Consider the following 19,058-nt stretch of genomic DNA (forward strand, 5'->3'; position numbering starts at 1 on the left):
ATAAAAACACATCATAATGACATATAAATGTGCATGAATTAATAACAATATCAGAGTACACGGGCTTAATATGTTCTAATACTATCAGAGTGCATGAGCCTAATATGCTCTAATAATATCAGCGTGCAGGAGCCTAATATGCTCTAATAATATCAGAGTGCATGAGCCTAATATGCTCTACTAATGAGATAATAAGTCCAGCTCAATGAGGCGGTTTTATGCATATATTGTTCAATCCTCAAATTCTTCCTCCTTAGCCAAGGTACCTGGCAGATATAAAACACTTACAGTGGTATGGTATCGGTATATCCAACAGTGGGTATAGTTACTAATCTGCAGGGAGTACTTTATGTATATAGACTTTATCCAAGGGAAGAAAAACACACAGCATCCTTTGTGGTAAGATGTCCCTTATTTCTGGATGCAACAATCCAGCCGCTGGAGCAGCCGTTCAAGGTGTAAGTCACGGAAGCCACTGCTGGAGGTGCAAGGAGAGCTTGTAGTATCCGTAAAAGCTGGCAATAGGTGATGAGTATATACACTGACAGTCCCCTGATGCGTTTCGCTGTGTAGAAACCACAGCTTTTTCAGTGGACTGGCAAGGTACCTTGTCTAAGGAGCAAGAATTTAATGATTGAGCAATATATATGCATAAAACCACCTCATTGAGCTGGACTTATTATCTCATTAGTAGAGCATATTAGGCTTATGTACTCTGATATTATTAGAGCATACTAGGCTCATGCACTCGGATATTGTTATTAATTCATGCGCATTTAGATGTCATTATTATGATATGTTTTTGTTGATATTACTATCTGTTTTACTTGATTAAATATTCAATTATTTACTTTACATTCTACTCATCAACATTATTCTGTACAATGAATGACTATATTGAAAAGGATTACACTGTGTATAGGTGGCCACCATAGAACCACCCTGAGCGCTGTTATTTCTATTTGGTGCAGCCTCCATATATTACTGGTGTGAATATGCAAATTGAAGACTGAGTTAAAGCTCTATTGGCTGTACATAGCAACAATGTCAGATGACTTTCTATAGATCTATGGATAGAGTACTACCAACTAAATTAAACAATAGATGTTCAGTACCTGAAACACCACAAGGATACAGCGGATGATACATTTATCTCCATTGACCATGGCTTTCTCCATGATGTCACATATGCTGGTCAAATGGTGTGATTCAATTGGATGCTGTTTTCCCAGAAAGGTTGTGATAGGTAAGCTGTTGCTGTTAGCCAGGAGATTGAGCTGGTGAATACACATGGCACCCACATGATGAAGTAACTGGTTTATGACCTCATTGGTTGTTACAGCCTCCCCTGGAGAAAATGCAGAAAATATTATACTATTTCAATACGTTTATGAATATTTGAAGTTTTGCACCTTCTGTGCTGATATTTTATATTTAGGGTGGCCATAGACAACAGATGAAATGATCCTGAAGTGGACTCCATACATGGAGCGATTTATCGTCAGGTCCCTGCCACCATGATCCCAACGAGCCCTAGAGTGGGCAGGCTCACAACAAGAAAAAACACATGCAGGCCTCCCACTTCCCGCACACTTTATGAATAAACAGATGAAGATTATTAAGGAACCCTATGGAGGTAGGAGGTCAATCGTGTCAGTTTTTCTTCAGAATTTGGGGTAACCAACACTGGGTTGAAAAACCCTATAGTGCTGTTTACATTGTAGGAGGGATCCCAATGCTTATTTATTTAAACCTTTTATTATTTTTACTGGAGTGGACGGTAACATGTGTCTGCCAACAAGGTTGATGTTTCATCTGGGAAGCTATAATCCTCATCCACCACACACTTTCACAATTTCTAAAGGTCACAAATAATTTTTTCCCATTTATCAGTATTATCAGAAATAGCATGTGATAGGGAGAAGAGCAACATAGTGAACTAATACCCAGATATGTGAAACTGGGGGGTATAACTGCGCTCATGTTAGTCAGGGGGTGGTGTGTTCTGGTACGGGGAGTGCTGCACCTTCGTTTGGGAGTACCGTTCCTGCACTGAGTTCAAAATGGAAAGAGGGGTAAGGTGCGCTCTACCTAGGTGTGGTGGTAATGACTGTTGTGTTATAGTGGGTGGGTATGGTGTGGGGTGACGGGGTATGGTGCGAGTGTTGCAAATGGAACTGAGCAGTGTGGGTGGGACTGGTGCTGTGATAATGATGCAATGGTAATGAAGATGGGGGTATATGGAAATGAAAATGCAAGTGAAATTGAAAATGAAACCAGCCGGACACAGGTGTGGGGGCCAAATCTTTTATTGGAGTAGACACAGTGCTGCTCCGATGAGGTCCCAGGCAGATGGTGGATGGGGATGAGACTGGGGAGGTAGGTGGACCCTTTCAGGGGGCTCCTTGCCGTGCGGTTCAGTGACCAGCACGTCACCCCTGCTGGACCTGTGGTCGACAGTCTAGGAAGTCTCGGGAGGTGGGGAATCCGGTGAGTGGGTCAGAACATCTGGGCGGCATCCCGCATGTATGTGAGAGGCTCAGTGTTACCTACCGGTAGGGTTTGTAGTGAGAGGAGGATGTCGACGTTGCAGCCATTGAAGGGATGGTGGTTGCTGCAGTGGGTCGGTGAGCAACAGTCAATAGGATGCCGGTGGGTCTGCGGGTGCACAACTCTGCTGTTGGTGGGAGGTCAACAGACCTGAGGTGGTCAGCGACCAGAGTGTGCAGCTGGTGGGATTGGTTGGCTGCTGGGTGGCCTGTGGCTCATCCTGATGCCGCTGGTGTTGCGGAGCCACTGGCACGGGAGGGGGAGCCGCTGGGGGACCGGATGCAGGCGTGTGTTGTGGGACCACCACTGTGGCGGGGGGTGGTCTGCTCAGGACAAGGTGATGGGCACGCTGGGGGAGGCTGGTCCGAGGTGGAACCGAACACTGAGGTTGTGAGCGGTGCGGACCACCAGGCGTGCGGGCAAATGAGGGGGGTGGCTGGCTGCACCGGCGGTCCCTGGTGGGGATGGGGATCGTCGGTGGAGGCAAGCCGGGATATGTGTGGGATGGGTGGAGGAGTCTCCAACTCGTTTTGGCACTGTATACCTTCTTCAAGGAGGTTGTGAGTGGATCAATGTTTGTGAGGCTCTTAAGTACTGCAATTCCAGAAGTGGGTGAACTATCAGGTGTGATTGTGTAAAGTGGTGATGCGGTGCAGGTGTGTGTGGGGGGAGTGGCTGCGATTTTGTTCCACCGCATCACCACTTTACACAATCACAACGTCTACATCCTCCTCTCACTACAAACCCTACCGGTAGGTAAGTAACACTGAGATTCTCACCTACATGCCGGACGCCGCCGAGGTGTTCTGACCCACTCAATGGATCCCCCCACCTCCCGAGACTTCCTAGACTGTCGACCACAGGTCCAGCAGGGGTGACGTGCTGGTCACTGAACCGCACGGCATGGAGCCCCCTGAAAGGGTCCACCTACCTCCCCAGTCTCATCCCCATCCACCATCTGCCCGGGACCTCATCGGAGCAGCACTGTGACTACTCCAATAAAAGATTTGGCCCCCACACCTGTGTCCGGATGGTTTAATTTTCAAATAAATTTTCACTTGCACTTTCATTTCCTTATACTCCCATCTTCATTCTCATTCCCATTGCATCATTATCATCACAGCACCAGTCCCACCCACACTGCTCAGTTCCATTTGCAACACGCGCACCATACCCAGTCACCCCACACCATACCCACCCATTTTAACACAACAGTCATTACCACCACACCTAGGTAGAGCGCACCTTATCCCTCCATTTCCATTTAATACCCAGATATATTTATATTGAAATATACATCAGTGTGACCCTCCCAAAATATAACTTTTTCAGAAGCAGTGTACTTTATAGTTGTATTATTTATTACTCTTATCGGCAGACAAATAATATAGATTGTGGTGTTCGGAGCCACTTCAGGATGTATTGGATGGCTTGTATCCTTTTGTGTAAATTTGTGTTTTTTCTAAATCATTATCATTACAAAAGAAACAGGCTATTAGGGGTTCTCAACAACATATGTGGTCACAGAAATGTAGGTGTTATTCAGTTGTGTTTCATTTCTGCTACTAAATTACTAGCACTACTAGTACATAGCTGTATTATACAATGTTCTAGTCTAACTGCAGCTTCAACAGTCTTTAAACATTGTTATTTTCCATTCCCATATAAAAATGTTATTAGGGGTTCTTAGCTTGTGATTACCTGTTATTAAGCTGTAGGTATTATTTAGCAGTGTTTAGTTTCTATTGCTAAATTATGAGTAGTACTTGGCATATCTTTGCAGGCTTAGGAGCGATCTGGGCACGTTACAAGCACCCATGATGGCACTGCAAAATGCGATCTTAGCGCCAACATGTATCAAAGAGCCCCCACAGGAACAGAGCTCCGAATGAAGCCCGTTCCTGCAAGGTGCTCGGATTGAAGAGATTCTCTCTTCTCTCCTGTACCGGACTCCTGCACGTGTGGTCTACAGACCATGCATGTGCGGTGGCCATTAACCCTCTCCTGGTCACTTATGCGATATGTAGCCCATAGGCTACAGCACCACAAGGCCATCTTTAGATGATATTAGCTGTGGGGGCCAAGCTGTGGGGGCCAAGCTCTGGAATGCGGAGTAAATCTGACAGCATTCCCCATAGAAAGCTATGGGGTTGCAGCAGCAGCTCTCGGAAATGGAGGGATAGTAGCAGATATCAGAGATATCACGGGAGCGCGCATCGTTAACGATATCTTGCATACACATAAGATATCGTCAAATTTATCGTCTAGTGTGTATGAGCCTTTAGAGAGCTTGTAGTTGAATGTCTGCTTCCTGAAGAATAACTTATCTTAAAACAAATAGCTACAGTGCTGTATTATACTTAATTATCTTCAGTTTGTGGAGCTGTATTGAATCTCAGCTGAAAAAAAATAGAACTAGCTCTTTAGGTACTGTTACATTATTATAGCTGTGCTGGATTGATTGTGGTTTTATTTGTAACAATTAGTAACAATATAACCCTGCAAATTGCATGCCAGAGTTTGTTTATATGCATCATTTGTAATTGACCACAGGAATCTCTATGCAGTTCTATTAAAATTGTTGTATCAAGTGTGCAGATTGAGCCAAAATAAATAAATGAAAATAAAGCATTACAATTTTTTTTTATCATTTGTTATGGGTTTCCATAGGCACCAATATTAAATAATTTTTTCTTGGCTTTGTTTAATAAGCTTGTCAGACTATAAACCTGGCTGATGACTCATTATGCAGTACTTTTCATATAGTGTAAGTAAATTGGCTGTGGGAAAAACTCATGAAGATAAAGGATGTCCATGAATAATTTTAAGAAAGGTCTAGTTCTACAAAGTAGAAATCCTTAGTTCCATGTAATGAATACGAGCCAGGAAATACAAGTTGAAAACAGATATTTTAAACTTTTCAATTGACACCCCCGCCATATCTCTCTTAAGGCCCCCACATATCAGCAATTGATTGCAGCAATCGTGCAATTTGCAATCGATTGTGTATAAAAATCTTTCCCTTTTTCAATCGATTGCAAATTGCACAACTGCTGCAAACAATTGCTGATGTATGGGGGCCTTTACACACCACTACAGCAGCAAAGATATGTGGACAAACAAGCATAATACCCATATATGTGCTTGTCAACCATCCAATTCTAAACCAAATCGACATTAAGGGGCATATTCAATTGCCGGCGAAAAGTCCCGGACTTTTCACCTGGTGTACATTCCGCCTACATCGCTTGTTTGGGCTCCAGAAAAGTTTAGCGCGAGTCCCCGCTTTTTGCCCTATTTCATTGCAAAGGACGCGAAAACGGGACCCGGCGAAACTTGGAGAGGCGGAAAGTCCTGTCAAAAACGGGGAGAACAGCCTGAGAGCCCCCTAAAGATGCACTGACATGGGGGACCACTATGGGTACCCCCGAATAGCCCAGCTGAAGGTATTTGGAGTACTTAAATGCTCTCAATAGATCAGTTTTAGTGCCTTTGCATAAGTGGTGAAGAATAGCATTTCAAAGTTTTTGTGGGAGAATTTATTTAGTCCCAGAAAATTTGGGGAACCTAAAAATGGGGTAAGCATATTTTAAAGTTGCTAAAATTAAGTTTTAAATATTGTAAAAAATCCTACTGCCGCAAGCACCTACAAACTTAAAAACACCTGGAGCATACTGGGGGACCCTCTGGAGTCTATTTAGTAAGTTTTTAAGTGTGTCCCCCAACTTTGTTTTTTATTTTGCCCCCAAAACGAAAGTTATTTTTTGGGGTGTTCTAAGGATTTAAAAAAAAATTAAATAAATTTGGACGCAGTTTACCTTTGGGGGACTGTACTAAGGCTGGAGGGGGATTCTCGCAACGTTGCACCCCAAAACCTAAAAACTGCACTTTATTCTGCCTCCATTCAGCGGCGAATCTTTTTCGCCTATCTGAATGCATTGCAATTGAATTGGGCGGGAAGTCTCCAACTGGCGAAATGACGTCAACGGCGAAAAGTTTTCGCCGATCACGGCTTTTCACCGGAAATTGAATACGGCCCTAAGATGGAGTTTAGTTGTCCCTTCTGGGATAGCTTTCCACTAGATTTTGGAACATGGCTGCAGGAATTCTTATTCATTCAGCCAGTCAGTCACAAGAGCATTAGTAAGGTTGTGAAAATATGTTGAGCATTAAGTCCTGGCTCTCAGGTAATTCCAATTCATTCCAAGGGTATTTGATGGAATTGAGGTCAGGACACTGTGCAGGCCAGTCAAGTTCTTAAACACCAAACTCAGCAAAACATTATGTTGAAAAAGGAAAAAGCCTTCACTAAAACTGTTGACTCAAAATTAGAAACTCTAGAATTTCAATGTACGCAGTAACATTAAGATTTCCCCTTTCAATTGAGATGGACACAGGACAAACCATTAAAAACAGCCGAACCATTACTATTTACAGTTGACATTGCACAAAGCACTCACCTGGCATCCACCAAACCCATATATGTCTGTCAGACTACTAGATATTGAATTGTGGTTCATCACAACAGAGTAAACATTTCCACGGCTCAAGCGTCCAATGGCGGTGTACGTTACACCACTCCAGCTGACTTTTAGCATTGCACATTGTGATCTGAGGTATATGTGCAGCAGCTCAGCCATGGGAATCCAATCCACGAAGCTCCTGACAAACCATTCTTGTGCTGAAGCTACTTCCAGAGGTAATTAGGAACTTGGTAGTGAGCTTGATGTGTTTTAGCACACAGCGATCCCATTCTGTGGTTTTACAGTTGAGCTTCTAGACATTTCCATATACACAATACCAGCACTTACAGTTCACCAGGGCAGCACAAGCAGAGCAAACATTTTATGAATTGATTTGATGAAAAGGTGGCATCCTATGACAGTGACACACTGAAAATCACTGAGCTCTTCAGTTCAACCCATTCTACTGATAAAGTTTGACTGCGGATATTGCATGGCTGTATGATTACTGTTATGCCATAGATGTGGCTGTAATAGCCAAACACACTTATAAGAAGGGGAGTTCACATACTTTTGGCCATGTAGTGTACTTCACTAACGTAATATACACCCAGTATTCAAACCCCGGTCATCTCTTTGCTACCTTCAACTTTCTATCTCTGGCTCATTCTCTTCTCCATTCCTACTATTTGTTGGTGTGCCACAAGGCCATGTTCTATGCAGTTTATTTTTCCCACTATACACATTACACACATTTTCTTGGGGTACAAATTCACTTATTCTGTTTACTGTACCAACTCTATGCTGAAGATAACCAAATCTACAGATCCTCCCCTGAACTCTCCCCTTCTGTACTCTCTTGTGTGAAGTGTGTCTTGGTCTCCCTATGGATGTACCAATGCTACCTAAAACTCAAAATGTCCACAACAGAGCTTATCTTCCATAGTCAACATCTACTCCAAATCACCCTCACTGTCAATAACAGAACAAACTCCTAAGTCTCCTGAGCACACTGCATTGTATCACAATAGATTAATTCCTCATATTCAGCTTCTCTTCCAGACCTGTCACCAGAATATGCTACCAAAACTATTATAAATACCCTATCAACTTTCACTTTGACTACTGCAATCTCCTCACCCATCTATAGCCACTTTAATTCCTCTTAAATACCATAGGCCGGACTGATCATTTTCTCTCCACATCTACCGCACTATTTTGCAAATCAATACACTGCCTCCCCGTGTCCTACAGAACACAGGGCCTGATTCAGACCCGCTCGCGAGCGCTGAGCGCTTGCAAGCGGGTCGATATTGCCCAAGTGCGCATGACGGAGGCGACTCCGTCTTGCGCATGCGCGAGACACGAATAACGACGGCCAAACTGTCGTTATGGGTCTCGCACCAAAGGGGGCGTGCTGTCGATGGTGATTGACAGCACGCCCCCTTTGGTGGGTGCGCCGGGGACGTGGCTGCCCAGACGGAGGCGTTCCCATGGGAACGCCTACCGTCTGGGGCCAGCCCCACTGACATCACTAGTGATCAATTGATCAAAGTCATCAATTGGGACTGCAAGAGCTGGTACTTAAAAAAACTAAACCTGTAGCTTTAGAACCTAAGCTCATCTCCCCTGCAACGCCGACATGTCATTACAATTTTAAAATAGCCCGGTAAGGAGAAGCCGTAATCCCAGGGAAACTGTTTGAACAAGACTACAAAACAGTAGGGAAAGAACAGTCAAGAATAAACCACTGCATGACAGTGTGAGGAAGGGAGGGAACCCAGTGTCCCCAGCCTGATTCAAAGAAAAGGATTCAATGGCAAGTAAAAAAAAAATTCTCTTTTCTCATACATCAAGGCTTGGGGACACTGGACCATGGCATGTTCAACAGCCGCTCCTAGGGGAGGGAACGCTCAGGCTGCCCGACTGCAGAACTGTATGCCCATAGTGGGCATCGCCAGAGGTAAAAACATAAAAACTGTAAAAACAAGCAAACGTGTGGACAGAGGACCAGGCGGCTGCACGGCAGACCTGTTCTACCGAAGCCCCATGTCGCCCCACCTAGGAGGTCGCCATCGCCTAGTAGAAAGCGCAGAGACCCATACTGGAGCCAGTCGCCCTGCACTAGAAGAGGCTCAAGTGATGACGAAGCAGATCAAACGTGCAATGGTCTGTTTCGTAGCCGGCCAACCACGTTTCTGAGCATCGTAAAGAACAAGCAGAGAATTCATATGCTTGACGGAGGAAGTTTTGACCAACTAGACCTGCAGGGACCGGACGACATCAATTAGAGCCAGATCGACCCAGAAAGTCACCCGATTGAGGAAATACTGGGAAGACAATTTCCTGATTCAAGTGGAAAGCCGAAACTAAGGAACCGAATGGAGAACCGCCCTATTGTCATGGAATATGAGAAATGGTGGTTTGCAAGTACCCAACTTGGAAACACGGCGAACTGAGGCAATGGCGAACTTAAGGTCCACCGACTCCAAAGGGAGCCTGCTTGAAAGCCTTGGGGATCATGTTAAGATCCCATGAAGCTATCGGCGAATGAAACGGTGGTTGAACCCGCAACACATCTTGTAAAAAGGTCCGAACCCCTGGAAGAGGGGCCAGACGCCGATGAAAATAGACATAGCCGAAATTTGCACTTTCAAGGAATGAAGCTGTAAACCAGCCTCCAAACTTCCCTGAAGGGCAAGAATGAGGAAGGCAAAACCTTGAAATATGAACCCCACGCTTTTCATACCACAAGATGCACATAGATCTTCCAGACCCTGTGGTAATTGCACGACAAAACTGGTTTCCGGGCCTACAACATAGTACGGACCACCGAAGGTGGAAAACCCTTCGCCCTCAAAAGCCAGGCAATTGAAGCTAATCAATGCCGAAATGGACCCTGCAGTAGCAGATCCATCCGCAGTGGAAGCCATCACCCGGGACCTACTGACAGCTTGAGAATGTCAGCGTACCAGGACCTGAGCAGCCAGTGGAGCCACTAGAATCATGGTTACTTGGCGTTACTGGCCTAGGTAACATCGGAATCGGGAGTAAGATTCACGCTAGGCAGAAGTTCCACGGAATCATCATGGCATCCCCCACTAAAGCCATCAGGTCTCTGGACTTTGTACAAAACTAGGGAACCTAGAGATTAAGAGGATAGGCCATGAGGTCCACTTTCGGAAGACCCCACTTGCGAACCAACTGTTGGAAGATCTCACCCCAGGGGCGTATTTATAAAGGGTGCAGGATGTGCAGGGCCCGCACCACACACCCTGCACCCATATTATACTTAAGTCTCCGGAGTCCCACGTCGATGCCAGTGTCAGTGCTGTCAAAAACGGCAGGAAAATGGACGCCGTGGCCATTCTCCTGTTTGCGCATGCACAGTACAGGGAAAATGGCCACGGCGGCCATTTTCCCGGTGACCTGCGCATGCACTGTAGACTCTGGGGACACTCTAGTCCCCAGAGTCTATAAGTGCAGCACTGGTCGCAAACAGCTCAGTGCGTTGCCGGCCGCCGGACGGAGAGGAGGGGGCCCATGAGGGATACTGCACAAGGACCCACTTCTCTCTACAAACGCCCCTGTCTCGCCCTCAGGAGAAACGTGGTTCTGCTTAGGAAGTCCGCATTCCAATTTTCCACATTTGGAATGAACACTGTCAAGATATTGCCGCATTGAAGGCCTCCGCCCAGTACTAAATGTGTGCTACCTCTGCCATTGCCCGTGCGCTCTTAGTGGCGGCCCTAATGATTTACATACACCATCGGTGTGGCGTTGTCAGAGCAGTCACACACTGGGGAAACGCACCATCAGGAGCAGGCGACCTGGTACCGCCCTATCCTGTTCCTCCCGCAGAAGCGCTGCAAGCTTTATCAATTCGGAGCCCAACCGACCCAGAACCTGTGCACACGTCGGCTCCACCAGGGCAGAGGCAGCACCTCCCGACGCCTGCGAGTCACCAGGCCCCGCCTGACAATTCGCTCACAGCACTTCAGAGTCCAACTGTCCTCATGGCAACTTAATTTTACACTGGGCACAAGTGAAAAACAAAGCTATCGTAGCTCGTTTTGCCTTGACAGGTGTCTGTGTCCGTAATAGTCCCCACACGAGGACAATCCCCAGGAATACCAAGGCATTAAGACATACAGATACTTAGCCTTCCTGCAGAGTGAAGCTTATGGTAAACTGCGCCTGTGTGTGGTCTCAGCCTGCAGAGCCAAATGAGAGCAGTGGAATGGCTGCTCCTGTGTCCTACGCAGCAAACCTGGCTGCAGCTATGCAGGGGAGTATCCAGCACTGACAGGCTTCGCCCTCCTGCACTGTGACTCCACTCTCCGTCCTCCAGTGTTACCCAGCCCCCCCTTGGGGGAAACACTTGGTACGACTCTTGAAAACGGCTACCTGTCAGTGGTGCACACCCTTCAAGGGAGCTACCCCTCACAAATCCAGAAAGATGGTGGTGCCATCCAAGACAACGCTTCCACCTGGCACCCTCTTAAAGGGTGAGAGCGCACACTGTCCCAGGGTCTAGTGCGATGAGGGGGTTACCGCCAGTCAGCTCCCCCCCCCCCCCCCCGTCGCAGCAGCAACACAGCAAGCTAAGCTAGCTACAGCTACTGCACTAGTGTTATCCACAAGCAGCGCACAGGAACCTTCTTAGAAAAGAAAAAATTACAAATAAACCAAACTAAACGTGCCCAACTGCATAGGCACTTAAAGTACACTGGCATGCTAGGGTTGCAGGAGGGAGGAGCTTAGGTTCTGAAGCTACAGGTTTTGTTTTTAAGTGTCTGCTCCTGCAGTCCTAATCTACAACCCCCCATGGGCCAGTGTCCCACAGCCTTGATGAATTAGAAATTAAGTTTGTCTGCCTTGTAGGTCTCTGCTTTAGATTTTAACTTGTTTCACTAATGTGTGGCACTGCTGAGAACTGTTGTGACACCTTACCTATCAAAGCTAATAATAATCATACTTTTAATAATACAGTTTTAGATACTGAGAGGAATAATAACCAAGTTATAGATTATGGCCCTTCATGCAAATTCAGAATATGCAAGTTAGGTTTCACAATTCAGCACAATTTTTTAAATTCAAATATTTATCATCTGGACAAATTCCAGTATTTATTATTGTATGTTTGCACAAATGTAACTTTAGTTTACATATATATGCTTGAACCATTTCAGTTTTTTTTTACCCATTTCAAGGCCAGAGCATGCATTACACTTCATGGCCAAAATAAAAAAGTAAAATTACTTAGATTTCTGCACAGAATGCATGATAACATTCTAGGTGTGTGACAGAGATCAGGGAAGGAAGCAACACTTTTGCAGTCAATGTGTTTACGTTTATTACTTTATGAAGTGTCTGTTCTAGCCAACATTAGAAAATGGTGACATATAATATATTGTAAGTGAGACTTGGAATGTGTCCTACAAATCCACTTCTCAATAAGCAGCCCTTGAAGACGGTGTACCAGGAGAATTTCATAGCAATCGCAATGGAGTAGTAGAGCTGTATACACATCTAGGTATCAGATGACCAGCAATATGAACCAAAAGTAAGCACTATTAAAGAGGGGAAAGGACTGCACAGTAGTACGACTACATACATATTAGTAGATTTTTCTACGTCATGCCAGACTGCATATAAATCCTGTCAAACCGATAAGGCCAGCAGTTTATAGGTTACAAAAACATATTTCAGAAAATATTGCCATATAATGGAAGTGTTATGCAATATACGAAATACACAATATCAATGTTATACATCAGCGGGAATCCAATTTGCAGCCATGCCTTCAGATTGGCCGGGCGAATGTACTTCTCAACCAGTATATTTCTATATTTGCAGAAATAGAAAATCTTGAATAAGAACATCAAATTTACCTTTAGGGTCAGCAATAATGTGAGTGACACCTAGTCTCTGGCACACAACATGGAAAGCCTGATTCCCAGGATTACACCACTGATCAATGTAATCATTGGAGCAGGTCCAGATCATGTTATTCATAGTATCGTAACAAGCACCTGCAAAAGAAGACCATGTAACAAGCACAAGTTAATAGACATTACATGTAAAAAAAATAAAGGAATATTACTACTACTATAGTAAAAAAAAAAAAAAAAAAAAAAAAAAAACACACACGCTTGCTTTAAAAACCCCAAAATAAAACAAGGAGCTACAAACTCACCAAGTCCGGTCACTACAGCCCCACGTCCAAGGGAGCTGCCAGCAGCATCAATGAGGTCAGCTCGGTTTGTGAACTGACCATCAGAAATGTTGAACACAAGGCTGGAAGCAAGTACTGAAAAAGAGTAAATGCATCCATTAGATTTAACACTTTTGTGGCAATTAGTTTCACTAAAGAGAGCATATAACCTAAGAAAAGTGTTCAGAGGAAAGAGGATGAACAAAAATAAAATAAATTAGGGTGACTCTCCAGTTTAAAGGCCCCCATACAGGGGGCAATTTGTATCCGATCTCACATACGGTTCCCTTGAAAATTCTTCCCTTGACATTCTGGGCCTGATTCAGAGCCGCTCGTAAGCGGCCGCTCGTTCGCTCCGAGCGATGTTCGCACATCTGCGCATGGGTCGTAATGCGCATGTGCCAACCAGTCATTGCGGTCGGAAATTGTGTGTTCGTAAAATAGCGAGTGCCTGCTAATTTAAGTGACAGGATGAGGCGTTTGTGGGTGGTAACAAGGGAAGGTGCTTGAAAACGGGGAGTGGAGATTCAAACGCAGGCGTGCCAAACTGTCAAAACGGGCGTTTTAAGGGTGTGCATAATTAACAAAGCAGCGTCATCGGCCACGTCACTTGGTTGGCTCTTAGCCTGAACTGTTCGCATGATTGCGGTAGGAAAATCCTACCACAAGCACTGCGAGCAGTTCAGACGCCTTTCGATGTAGTCGATTAATCTAATAAATAGCGGAGATGACGTATGATGCGAACGGCCAGGGGGAGTTTTTACAAAATAGCGAGCGCATATTTAGTTCGCTCGCTCAGACATAGAGGCGTCAACAGACCGCAAAGAGCGAGCGCTCTATTTAAATATCCGGCCCCTTTTTCTGAACGAGCGAGCGCAAATAGCGTCCGGCTCTGAATCAGGCCCTCTGTACGATTTGTATTTAGAAAAGGTACGATTGTACAAACGACCATACGATGTATTAAGATGTGTCACATCGTACTGTTCGGTCGAAATCGTTCTGCAAAAAAAATCTGATCTACGGTGCCGATACACAAGGCCGGGGGTGCGCATCGCATCGTAATCGTGTATGAAAACACTAGGTTTTCACACGATTGGTCGTTACGATCAGTCGACAACGGCCATATTGTGTGAAAAATCGCCCCATGTATTTATGCTTTGAACAATTCCCTTTCCCTGACCAACAGAACTATGTTTCCCTTGCTCCTAGTACACATGCCTTTCTTGCTGTAGTCATTCAAAATTTCCCAAGGAACGGGTGACTAAACAAAATACTGTTAATAACCCACCAAAGTAGGTGTGAGCACATGGTGAATTGCCAGGAGTCCGAAAATAGATCATGTTAGTTGTCGGGACCAGAGGGGAATCCAATTTTACGCAAGCCGCAAAATGGAATGGGACAAGAATTTTTTATTTTTTTTTAAATAAATATGTAGCTCTATCACATGGGATGTTAGTTTATGTACTCAGTTTGTAAGGTTTAGTGATCCTGAACGCATACTGCAAGTGCCATATTTAATACAGTGACTGCTGATAAAATCTAAGTGATCCTACCAAGAGGCTCTGAAGGAACAATATAACCCTGTTTACCAGAAACTGTATATATAGAGCTACTGTAACTGGAATTGGGCAACATTTTAGAGCTTATATTGCCTTGCAGTGTTAGTCAGAAGCACAGAACACCTACATGTATATTATCATATTGTACAGTATTATTAGTTACAAAAGGACAATTGGAAAGGACTGGCGTGAAAACAGAGAACACAGATTTTGGCAACTCAATTTCTTTCACAACAGCCGGTAAAGTGGACCATAATTATTATTCATATCTAAACTACCTGCACTCCCCAACATGGTTCCCACAGAAAGTGCAATATGAATACATATGTTCAGCACAGAAAAGCAAAACCACCATGGGAAAAAAAAATGCATGGGTGTAAAGAAAAGAACAGTTTAGTGTAGAATTAACAGGGACTAGAGAACGGTGAATGAATTAGAGATACAAACGCTGCTAAATAGAAGAGAAGATGACCAGAAAAACCTGCATAAAAGGAGATAGGGTTAAAGCATCTAAAAAAAAATTGAGTAGACTAATCTGGCAACTTACTTTTTAAAGATGACAAGCCGCTAGCTCCACCAAATAGAGATCGTGTTGCGGAGCTTCCAGATCCTCCTGGGGGTGGTACAATAAGTACCAAGTATGTGCCACATGTATACATTGGAGTCTTTCTTAACATTTTTAGTGGCAGGCCACAGCTTGTATTTGCTGCTGTAACAAATAAGTTAAACAACAACGAAGTTTAACAGGATAATTTTTCATAACAGAGAACTGGTACTGTATTTATTAAATCACCCGTATATCCTTCTCATAGACACATAGGAAGACAGCCATTTAGCTAAGGCAATATTCAGCCTATAAATACAATAGAAACTAGTAATAAAGGCATAAAGTTCCTCGTGTCCATGTCATTAGACGATGGACAAGATTAATCTTTAAAAAACGATTCAGCTCACTAAATGTGTTCCTACACTTTGCACAGTCAGACACATTTAAGAGGATAATCCCAACAGGTCTTATTTTGCCTTCTTGCACATAATAGCTCCAACCTCAATTAAACTCCATTAATCTGGCTATTATCTACCTATCTCAATTATCTATTTTGAAGGAACATACACATGTCAATTCTGGTTGTCCATTCGATTTCTTCTGAGAAATTATTTTATAGTAGTCTAATTATCTAGCACCATTAAGTGTCCAGTCTTATGGTACTCAAAATTAAGGATTTATTTCAAACTATAAATGTGCACACATGAAAAAAGCCAACTGCTGATTACAGATGTGTCCCCATACATCTAGCCTCAATATGCCATGTGGCACAAGAAACCACCGGTGCTAGTAAAGCTGGGTACACACTAGATGATCGGGCGGAGCGGGTCAACATATCGTCCATGTTGGCAAGAGTGTATGCACTATGGCCGACCATGCGCACTCCAGTGGAGTCGTTCATCGCATCGACAGATCAAGTCTACATGCTGTTCAATCTGTCAATTTGATGAACGACTCCATGCTTGTGAAGTCGGCTGGTGAACGACATATAGTGCGGTAGTTCACCAGATCGTGTAGTGTCAGACATCGTGTACCCGGCATAAGCCGCTAGCTCCCTTGTGCCTATGCTAGCAAATGCGTTTTAGTTGCAATGTTATGTGCCTAGGATTCACCAGTAGACTGTGCTGATTAATTCAATATGCAACACAAAATATTATATATATATATATATATATATATATATATATATATATGTGTGCTACTGAGTCTGTATACGAAACACAATGGAAATTGGTGTGAAAAAAGCACTTCATATACAGATCCAGACTCAGTCACACACAGATATAAAAGTGTTGCATATCAAATTGGTGCATCCTAGTCACATCACATTGTGACTAAAACACCTTTTCAGTAAAAAAAAACCCCAAAAACGACAGACCCTAATAGAGTCGCACGGGACCTGAAACGCCAAGAGTGGCTGTTTGGCGTGACTGCGGCACAAACTTATGAGGAAACATCGGTACGTGCTTTACACAAAATGAGTTTGATAACATTCTGACCACTGACTATTATCACTGACACATTATTATTGAGGGAAGAGGAAGTTCAACTAAAAGCAGCACACTGATGCACCTGAGGATCTCAGTGCCCTCTGCGCACTACTGTACTTGGGAATCTCAGTACCTTCTGCACATTGATGTACCCGAGGGTCTGCAGCACACTCTGCACATTGATGCACCGGAGGGTCTGCAATGCCCTCTGTACAGTGACGCACCTGGGAATCTCAGTACCCTCTGCACACTGATGTATCTGGGGACCTCAGCACACTCTGCACACCAATGTACCTGGGATCTCAGTACCCTCTGCACACCAATGTACCTGGGGATCTCAGCACACTGATGTACCTGGGGGTCTATAGCCTTTCTATTTATTTTTTTGTTCAATGTTCAGATGTGGCCTTTTGTGACAAATATAATTATTTTAAAGGATAAAGACCAGAAAAGTGAAGCAATCATTTAACGATTTTAGAATACACGATTATAATAAACTCCCCAATACCAGGATCAGGCTTACCAGTTTGGTCCTCTTTCAGCGTGTTGGAAATGGTTGATCCGGTGAGGGCAGCTAGAGTTGCTGAAGGAGAAGCTCTGTATCTCGATAATCTACTGAGCAGCATTTCATTTATACTTTTGGCAGACTCCCCCTCTTTTCTCATTAGTATTATGCGCTCATGAAGAGGGCTTGCCGTGTGCACTCCATTTTCCACCTAAGCGACACATGCACATAGAAATTCTATGATAAAGCTGCACAACCAAATAAATATAGTTACACTGTCTGGAACTGTAGACAACGTGGAACGTCTCAAATAATGTACATAAAAGGTATCGAAGTTGAGACTAGACACCAACACATGGTGGTACTGATACGCCATATTATCCCTGCAATTCTTCTAAACAAAACCACACTCACATAATGTAACGTCAGTCCAGGTTATATAGGAACTAGTAATAAAAATATGACTAAAAAGTACAATGGAACATGTTCTATGAGAGAACCGCGATAAGCTATGGTGAAATAAAGCACTCTCTTTCACTTGTTTCGTTTCTAAATGCATTACTATGTGGAGTTTGTATGTTCTCCTTGTGCTTGTGTAGGTTTCCTCCAGGTACTCCAATTTCCTCCCACAATCAAAAAAATATACTGCTAAGTTAATGGACTACTGACAAAAATTAACCCTAGTGTGTAGTAAGTGTGTGTGCATGCGATAGGGAATATAGATTGTAAGATCCACTGGGGCAGAAACTGATGTGTATGGCCAAATATTCTCTGTAATGCGTTATATGTATGTGCTATATGAATTATTGGTAATAAATAACATTGTCCACAACTTTCAAAAACTCCTCAACTGAACATCTATTAAGTCCAGCAAGGGTTCATTCTTGGGGACCCTATTCTTACACCGCACAGGCACAACTGTAACCAAAGCAAGTGGCATTTTCTATGGCATGCAATTCTCTGTATCCCTAACCTCACAGCTCACTTGTCAGCCTTCAATACAAATGAAACCCAATGGTGGTCTTAATCATGATCACTGTTTCCAATATTGGAGAAATCACTCCTTAACTTGATTACCCTACTTATTGCGCCAATACAGTGTGAGACATATAAAGATTACTGGAAAGAAGGCAGATATACAAAGTTTACATTGCTAAATGTTTTTAGACTTTTTTTCACGAATTACACCACGTATTTATGTGGCTTTTTTCTCTCCTATAATTGTACTTGAATAATTATATGATATGTAATTACTCTAATCATAATGTTACATAAAAATACCCAAAGATTTAAAGACAAAAATTTGTCACTGGAAAAACATTTATACACATTTCGAGGTTCTTCTCATAAAATATACACTTTCTACAGGAAACATTAAAACACAATCGATAGAACTTTGAACATAATATCTTACAGTTAGTTCGAAGATGTCCATGAAAACAGAGTGGCCTTTTGGAGTCTTCTCATTTAGACTTGCTGGAGACCAGATCCAGTAAAAGTAAGTACCATCTGAAGACAGGTGCACTGTGGTCATATTGCTACCGACAGGAAAATGATTGGCTGGCATGGTGATTATCTGAGAGATCTACAAATAACAGGATCAGTGTAATATTAGAGTACATACAAAAATACCAATAGGTTAGATTATGTGTATTCAATAGGGACACAAAAATAAAGCTTTTAATACAGATTTACATAAGAATACTAATTCTATAAATGTTTAATTT

General features: G+C 43.4%; 1 protein-coding gene across 2 annotated transcripts in view; it reads right to left on the reverse strand.

The window, feature by feature from the left end:
• HECTD4 (HECT domain E3 ubiquitin protein ligase 4) overlaps window positions 1-19,058 on the reverse strand; it is a 333,766-nt gene that overhangs the window by 240,370 nt on the left and 74,338 nt on the right. Inside the window, exons 7-12 of one of the 2 annotated variants that reach the window (XM_088449233.1) lie at window positions 18,746-18,916; window positions 17,350-17,542; window positions 15,337-15,495; window positions 13,213-13,326; window positions 12,908-13,048; window positions 1,116-1,348 (exon numbers count right to left, since the gene is read on the reverse strand). In XM_088449233.1, coding sequence (XP_088305359.1) covers window positions 1,116-1,348; window positions 12,908-13,048; window positions 13,213-13,326; window positions 15,337-15,495; window positions 17,350-17,542; window positions 18,746-18,916 — 1,011 coding nt within the window. Of the gene's footprint in view, window positions 1-1,115; window positions 1,349-12,907; window positions 13,049-13,212; window positions 13,327-15,336; window positions 15,499-17,349; window positions 17,543-18,745; window positions 18,917-19,058 lie in introns of both variants that reach the window. The other variant, XM_088449232.1, reaches the window with a different exon arrangement.

Source organism: Taudactylus pleione, unplaced genomic scaffold (genome assembly GCF_031769625.1).
Source record: "Taudactylus pleione unplaced genomic scaffold, aTauple2 ptg000479l, whole genome shotgun sequence".
NCBI lineage: Eukaryota > Metazoa > Chordata > Amphibia > Anura > Myobatrachidae > Taudactylus > Taudactylus pleione.